This window comes from Seriola lalandi, unplaced genomic scaffold (genome assembly GCF_002814215.2).
Source record: "Seriola lalandi dorsalis isolate HSWRI2012SDOR001 ecotype SW California unplaced genomic scaffold, Sedor1 jcf7180002054407, whole genome shotgun sequence".
Taxonomy (NCBI): domain Eukaryota; kingdom Metazoa; phylum Chordata; class Actinopteri; order Carangiformes; family Carangidae; genus Seriola; species Seriola lalandi.
Window position 1 is genome coordinate 19,011 of NW_019524960.1, and position 8,409 is coordinate 27,419.

At 41.8% G+C, this 8,409-nt stretch overlaps 2 protein-coding genes across 2 annotated transcripts in view; one reads left to right on the forward strand and one right to left on the reverse strand.

Moving 5' to 3' along the window:
• hspa14 (heat shock protein family A (Hsp70) member 14) overlaps positions 1 to 3,646 on the reverse strand; it is an 8,082-nt gene extending 4,436 nt beyond the window's left edge. Inside the window, 8 exon segments of the mRNA XM_087174999.1 lie at positions 152 to 313; positions 992 to 1,096; positions 1,224 to 1,314; positions 1,405 to 1,510; positions 1,751 to 1,799; positions 2,104 to 2,186; positions 2,441 to 2,521; positions 3,504 to 3,646. Coding sequence (XP_087031125.1) covers positions 152 to 313; positions 992 to 1,096; positions 1,224 to 1,314; positions 1,405 to 1,510; positions 1,751 to 1,799; positions 2,104 to 2,186; positions 2,441 to 2,521; positions 3,504 to 3,599 — 773 coding nt within the window. The 5' untranslated portion in view covers positions 3,600 to 3,646.
• A 958-nt stretch (positions 3,647 to 4,604) lies between these two features.
• Positions 4,605 to 8,403, forward strand: cdnf (cerebral dopamine neurotrophic factor). The gene is made up of 4 exons (XM_023409766.2): positions 4,605 to 4,962; positions 5,946 to 6,073; positions 7,360 to 7,501; positions 7,627 to 8,403. The coding sequence occupies exons 1-4, from the start codon at positions 4,890 to 4,892 to the stop codon at positions 7,797 to 7,799; spliced, it is 516 nt and encodes a 171-aa protein (XP_023265534.1). The 5' UTR covers positions 4,605 to 4,889; the 3' UTR covers positions 7,800 to 8,403.
• Positions 8,404 to 8,409: the final 6 nt, after the last annotated feature.

Sequence of the window (8,409 nt, forward strand, 5' to 3'; positions counted from 1 at the left end):
GTCTGCGCCCGTGTGAGCAAGAGGAGGGAAGGGACTTTTTGCCAGGCATTTTGAAGTCTTTCAGAATATTAACAGAGTGAAAAACAAAGGCCAAATTCAAATCTGAACTGGGCCTAGGCTGCAGTTTGTGATGCTAAAATTCAGTATCTACCGTTTGAACTCAGCGGCCAGGTGCTGGGCGAGGGCCTGGGTGAAGCTCTCTCCCCCGATGCTGTGGTCAGTGTGGGTGCTGAGAACCCGGAACATTCCTCCATTGACCTGCAGCGCGGTCACGCTCAAGGACGTCCCGCCCAACTTATACACCAGGACGTGGCTGCGGACAGAGTGCACAGGATCAGTGTGAGGGCGAACTGTCGAGATGTTGTGATGTCATAAGGAGTCCATTAAGCAAAGGTGGAAATAATATAAACAACAATAAGTAAAGCAGAAATATGTGTGTATGCTTGTGTGTGTGTGTGTGTGTGTGTGTGTGTGTGTGTGTGTGTGTGTGTGTGTGTGTGTGTGTGTGTGTAGAGCCCACACTCGATCACATGATGCTGGACAGGATAAAAGCTGCAGAGTAAGTGGTGATGGGGCAACATCTATTTATCTATGTGTTGTATAAAAATCACATTGTGTACCGCATTAACATTTAGAACTACGTGCGATATAAAACTCTGGATTTTCTCTATGGTGCTGCCTTTTAATGTCAGAGAGGAGCTGCCTAGCAACAGTCGTCACTCAGCTGTTGTGTGTGAAAATCTTCAAACCAGCCTGTCAGGCACCAGCAATCATGAGATGAGATTATTTCCTCATTCTGATGTTCGATGTGACATGACAACATGAACTGAGGCTCATCGCCTGTATCTGCATCATTTTATACACTGCAGCCACATGATTGGCTGATTGGATAACCGCATGAATAAGCAGGTGTGTAGGTGTCCCTAATGGTAAGTGATTGGTGAGTGTGAACATCAGTAAATCACTAAACTCTCTCTCTCCTCAGTGCTACCTCTTTCCGGAGTGACAATCCTGTCCGATGTTGTAGGCCAGCAGAGCAGCAGCGGGCTCATGGATCAGCCTCAGGACGTGGAACCCTGCAGCTTCGGCTGCCTCCCTGCACAAAACACACACACACACACACACACACACACACACACAGTTTGATTTTATCAGAAGGTGCAAATGGAAAGATTTTGACTGTGTCACAACAAAGCAGTACAGGTGAGTGGACAGTAATGTACCTCAGAGCTCGCTTCTGAGCATGTGCGAACTCAAAAGGGACGGTGATGACCGCTTCAGTTACATCAGAGCCCAGAGCTGACTGAGCCGTTTCTGTCAAAACGGAGATGGTCAATCAACTTAGAGTTTGTTTATGAAGCTGACGCGAGTGTGAGTGTGTGTGTGTGTGTGTGTGTGTGTTACCTTTCATTTTGTGGAAGATGAGTTTTGCGACATCCTCTGGAGCGACATACTCGGGGTGATCTCCTGCTGTGATCTCGTAATAAGGCTTCTCTGCTTTGTTCACCACCTGAACACAACACTCACTGCTCAGACCGGGGACTCACTGCTGCGCCAGTACAGTCAATTATTGTGGGTTCAACAAGTATTTTCAAAATAAAACTAAGACACAAAACCAACAAGACGTCATGGTTTTAACTGAAGGAGGAAAATTAATGTTAATGAAGGAAACAAAACATTTTGGGGTGAAGAAAAGAATCTCAAAAGACCGACAAAGACAACACACAGTGGATCTGTTAAACAAGCTCACCTGACACTTGGTCTCTTTTCTGTGAATTTGTGTCTCTGGATCATCAAAGCTGCCCAACGAGAGAAAGAAAATAAACATCCATTAACTCACTGCATTGATTACAGGTCCTTCATATCATAAATGCTCCTCAAGCCTTCGAGTCAAGAGTCAGGCTGCTAATTGTTCTTTTAAACAGCATCATGTAGTATAAAGGTAGAGGCCCCAAGCCCCGCCCACCTGGATCCAACATCCTAGTTGATTGCAGCCAGAGCCTGAGTGCAATCAACTTCAACAGGATCGTAACGATCATATTTTGTATGAAAGAACTGTATGATCATTTAACAGTTAACATTTGACAGTATTAAGTGTGTCACCTTCTCCCCAGCACTTGTTTCACTTTAACAACTGTGTTGGCAGCGTTGCGGACTCGTCCTTGCTTTGCCGCAATGCCTACGATCTGCAGGGGATAGAGATCAGTCAGTAAGCAGCAGAATGGCAGATGCACAGCTTTAAGTCAAATCCCAAAATGTGAGTCAGGCAGAGAGGCTTCACACATCAGAGAACTGTCAATAGTTGAATAATGAACCATGGAATTTACAGGTGAAAGTGCGGATGAGTATGAAGGTTCAAGAGGAGCTGAAATGGCAAAACATTTATGGGCACACATAAAACCTGGAGGAAAACCTGTGTGAAGAGAAGCGAAGCACAGACCTGCTCAGTGTCTCTGTAGGCCACCACAGCTGGAGTCACTCTGTCTCCTGCATCATTAGCCACCACATCAGCCCGTCCGTCCTGAACAACACACGCACACACACACACACACACACACACACACACACACAGAAAATGAATCCAAACATCCCCATGTCCCAGCTTCTTGCATTAGTGGATCCTGACTCAGGGAAGATGGAGCATGAGGTCAGCAGTAATGTGGACGCTGTACAGGACAGTCAAGGTGAAGAGAACTGAGCCTAACGAGGAAGTTCTCTAATGAACAGTCGACCTACGTTCTCACCCTCATCTACAGTCATGAGCTTTGAGTAATGACTAGAGGGATGAGATTCTATACACTGGCTGTTGAAATGCAGAATCAGCCCAGGAACTTCAGGATCCTGGAGGCCTCCCTTTGGAGGTGTTTCAGGTAAATCCAGCTTGCATCATGAAACACACAGTTTACACAATGAACACATGTATACATTGTAGAGCTGCAACAAATCACTATTTCATTACCTGGTTGATCTATCGATTAATAATTTAATTCCTAAAAATTAATATGAATAATTAACACAAAATGTCCCAGACCCCAAGGTGACATCAATGATCAGAGAGAACCATTTGTGAAACTAGATCAAAACTGTGTTTGACTACTTGACTATGGTGTAAATGCTCACCCAAAACACAACTATTACATAAAAATACTGCAGCAAAATGCACTAAATAGTACAAGGAACCATTTATAGGAAATCTCAGCAGTTGGTTCTACTTTTTGCTAATTGAAGTAAGAATGCGCTACGCAGGTGTACTAGGAAGGACTAAATAAAAAGTAAATTGTATAAGAACATTGTTAGACAGGTGGCAAGAGGGGATTCATGTTGTATTTAGACTAACGTTATGGAGCCATCTCTCATGACATTACTTCATTCATCGTAGTATATTAGCAGCTACATCCGCCGCTGTTTCAGTGAGGTTCAGGAGCTGAGGTCAAATCCGTCACTTTATTATCTATGAAAAGAAGTAGTTCGGTGTGTGACACGGTCGATGGAGATTAACTCACCTTAAATATCGACACACAAGCGCAGGTATATCCGAAGTGAACTCCTATAGCAGCCATGCTGAAAACTCTCGCATCGAAGGGCTGGACCACGCGCATGCGAGCCGGGTTCCGCTTCCAGAAACAACTTCCGAGAGAGATTTTTCAGAACAAAAGCTTCAACTTCTACAAACCAAGGGAACTCAGAAATTAAATAATTACCTGGTAACTTTTAGTAACCAAAAGGTTTTAGGCACTAGCGGCTAAACTTAGCACGCTTTCACAAATAATACCATGAATACTTTTTATTTATAGATTAACTTCACAAAAAGTGTAGTGCACAGAAAAATACTTATACCCAAGAAGGGTTCTTCACAGATTACTTGTGGTCCATTTTGGTCTGGAAACTCTAACACATATTTAGATAAATATATTGAAACGCTTTATTTCTCCGTCCTGTATAGAAACACTTCCATTCCGTCTCTCAAACCAGTTGACTTCACAACCGGAAGCACCTATGTTTCATCTAATCGGCAGTTAAAATACATGGATAGAAAGGAAACACAAGGTAACAGTTTTATTATTTATCTTTCGATAAAAAAGGAATCTTTTTATAAAAATAAATATGTCAGGGTTTCACATTTGTGCAGTCTGTCGTTTTAAGAATTAGATATGTTCATATTGTTTGTGAACGTACTGAATCAGTCTATGAGAACTAATATAAGCTGAATGCATTCGGCCTCTTGGACTGATGAAAGTCACCATCGACCACACATAACAGAAAAGTCTATGTCCCTCAGTGAAAGCTGAAAATAAAATCAAAACCTACTAAATTAAGCAAAAAAATGTCACGTTTCTACAGAATGTTATGTTGTTGATCCAACATCTAAAACAATGGACTCTTAGCTCAGGCCTATATTTGAGGCATATTTATGGCATATGTCAATGACACAATAAAAAACAACAACAAAGGCAAACAAACTGATAGCTTATACTTAAACTTGAATATTAGAATACATTAACTAAGAAGAAAGAGGCGTTTCTGCGTGTTCATTGTACAGATTTTGCCAGTAGATCAAGTTTAGTGCTACAGTACTACAATACCCAGGAGGCTTTGCGCCACGTCAATGGAGGGGAAGTCAGAGCCGCGAATGCAAACGTAGGAAATTCAAAACTTCTTGTTGCAGTTGATATCAAAACATGGCGTGGAGGATTGAACCGAGAGAGTTTAACGTTTTCCAACAATGAGTCTCATAACATTTTCCAAAGAAAAAACTGAAGGGACTTTTACTTAAACAGCCAGGAGCGCCTGAAATAGCTCCTCCCTCCTCGGCCGCGGTGTCTCTGTGTGCCTCGGGAGTAAACTGTTGGCTGGGTCTCCCGCAGCTAATAATAACGACCACCGCTACCATGTCGGTGTTGTCGCTTGCCATTCTCCTGTTTTTCAGAGGCTTCACTTTTTCTGCAGCTGACAACTGTGAAGGTTAGCGACAGCATGGTGTGAGAAGAAGTTATTTACAGTCTGGCTGTGGTTTCACAGTATTACACGGAGCTGTTTTCAAGTACTGAAACTTACTTGAAATGTCTAAATCAGCCCTGCATGCCTGTGACCGCACCATCTGCCATGCATGTGCTGACCAAACTATTTTCTAAATAGTTTCACAGTGATTTGAGTCAGAATATAGCTACAGACTAATTAGAAGATTGTGGTAATTAATCTAAAATTATGGGTATTGCTTCTGAAGTTTTTCAGTACTGAAGATGAACAAAAATGTAAATAAAGGAATGAGTTTATTTCTTTTATAGCTGTCCTCACTGTAAAAATCCCAATGACACTTTGGTCACATGTTGTGCATACTACTTCCAAAAAAGCTCTAATATTAATATTAATACAGTGAAAGCATCAAAGTGCTCAATCCAAGGAGAAATGCCAACAGCCTGTATTCAGTTCAAACTAGCCGTCAGGACTTTTGTAACTTTGTGATATCACAACAAAGCAGTCACCACTCTGTTTTGCCCCAAGCCCCGCCCACCTGGACCCACCATCCAACCTTGCAGGATTTGGTTTCTCTGAGCGTTTACCTGAAATCTACTATATTTTTATTGGAACACTCAGCTAATCAGAAGAGAGGATCGGAGAGAGAGGATCTCTCCTGATTGGCTCACTGACCTGTTGTTACTAGAGCTCCAGAGAGAAGCCTGAGAGAGGAGATGTAAAACTACACTGAGATGGTTTTTGGTTCTTAAAACCACAAATATATATTCTTATTAAATAAAACACAAGAAAAGTGTAAATGTAATATGTTTGAGTCAGAGTAATATAAACGTATGTATGTAACATCCACACAGCACAACACAAGCTCAATCATGTTCCACACCGACAGATGTGATATGTTTTTAAGGCCATAAATAAGCAGATTTGATGAGCAGCCCGTTCAGTCACACTAACAGTGAACTGGTGTGCAGTGTGTGTGAGCTTTCTCCACAGACTCTATGGCAGTCTGAACTCAGCCCACACGGAGCTCACTCCCGCGCTGGTGGAGGAAGAGCTGGTCCAGGCCTGCACCGTGGCCCAGGGGAAGGAGGCGAGGCTGGTGAGAGCACAGAAACATAACAGTGATTTCTGTCATGGAGCCACATTAGAAGAGATTTAGAAATTAAATCCTAAATGATTTACCCTATTCTCAACCACAGAACTGCACAGACAATACAGTTGAGCTAATTATACCAGGCAATAACAAACACCCACAGAGTAAAAATTAGATTTTTATGAAATACATCTTCTCAGTTCTGTTCATGTCTTTCATGCACAAGGAACAAGGAATCCAAAATCTGTAAAATAACATCTATGGATATTTTTTTTAATCGAATATCTGTCCATATTATATCACTGAACATCAACTTTGCTGCCTGGTTTTCAGTTGGTAAGAAAATTTCCACTTTTTGTGATTGTTGTTGTTGGTAAAACACTGGAAAAGCAAAACTGACTATAAACTTTAAGATGCAGGAAGACATTGTAAGAGCACGATAATACACTGAGTTTCCAGATAAAACAATATGATGAACCTGGTAGAGGACACAGCATCCCTACCTGACATTTGGACCTATTACATTACATTATATTACATTATCCACTACACCTAAAGACAGATATTGTACTTTTGACTCCACATTCTTACTATGAAGCAGAGCTTTTAGTCAGTGAATGAATTTGATTTTATTTTGAAAATGTGATTCACATCATTTAGTTTTAAATGTTTGCTGTGTTTACCGAGACCAAACTTCATCACTGACTAAAACAATTCACCGTCCAACCTGAGAAAGTATGTGGTGGTAACTTTTGTTCAATTCTAGATAAACTCTCAAACAGGCAGTTTGTAGTAGCTGGTTCTCCTTTTGTTGATTCAGGTGTATTGTTATGTCCACGTCTTCAGTCTTTGCATCATGTTCTACAAGCCTTTTATTCTACAGGTTCTACAGTCAGTCACTCAGTAGGTTGTTTCAGAGTCATTAGGTTCTGTAAATGTGGAACAATACAGTAATGTGTTACTTTTACATACTTCATTATTTTTAAAATCAAGTACTCCAGTACTTGAACTCAAGTAAAAACTTTCACTTGTATTTGAGTCATATTTGACCAGGAGGACGTGAGTCAAGCTGTGTACCTAGCCTGCAACACTGTTGTTCCTGTCTTGTTCTGTTTGCTATGAGGCAGTTAAAGGAAGTGCAAGTAGCAACTTTTATGGTAAAACCACATCCTTACTTCTCATGTCCATGAACGACTTCCTGTGTTAAACATCATGAGCCGCAGATTTGACCAGTATGAACATAATTCACGTGATACTGGTATGATCAGAAGTACGTTCATGTGCCGTCCTAGTGTTACTACCTCGGAGCCAGTAGTGATGCAGCGACACGTGTCACAGCGTCAGTCGCTCGACCCCTGGCCTCCCACGTCCCTGTTGAGAAGATCTGTCAGCGCCTCAGCAGCAGAGACACACAGATCTGTGAGCTCAAATACGGTAAAGTGTGTTCAAATACACAACAACAGAGGCCGACCATTCATTATTAGTATCAGTGTGTGTGTGTGTATGTGTGTGTGTGTGGACAGAAAGTAAAGTGTCTTGTGTTCGGTGTGTGTCTGCAGAGTCTCAGCTGAAGGACCTGAGCAGCGACGGGCTGAATAAGCTGCGAGTTTTGGAGCTGAGGAACATTTTGGCGTCGTGGGGGGAAGAGTGTCGAGGCTGCCTGGAGAAGCATGAGTTCGTCAGCCTCATCCAGAAGAAGGCACCGCTGCACGCTCACAGTCTGGAGCTATGAGGAGTAGTTAGTGTCTTCTCCACGCACCCACAACACGTGTCATGCGCTCATTAGTATTGACTTAATCAGAGTTTTAATCAGAGTCATTTATTTAGATAAAAATCGCTGGCATGCGCACTGCCATCACTGTTGGTTTCTGATCGTGGTGCCGATGGTCACCACGCTGCACTGACCAACATCCATGATGAAGGAGCTGATACTGGTTTTACTCTGGTGCCAGTTTTCTTTTCCAAGTTCTATTTGCAAATAGTTTGACATCCTGGGAAAAACTTTTTTTTTCTCGTCTTATGTGAAGATTTTGAATTTGAAATTGGTAGCAGGAAAATGATTCAGCTGCTAACATTTCCCTTTAGTACAAAATGGCAAAATGGTTTGCACTTAACATGAACTTAACAGCATTAGTTTGTAGTAATGCTCAGTTTTATCTGAAAGCTTCCAAAACAAGTGCAGATATAATAACTTTTACACCAAAAAAAGCTCCTTTTTCTACACCTTACTTTGAGCTACATTATGCAGCCTGACAGGAGCCATGGGGAGAAATCATCATCTGGGTGCATGATTTACTGATTCATGCTCTCAAATGACTTAAATTCATATGTATCAACATAAA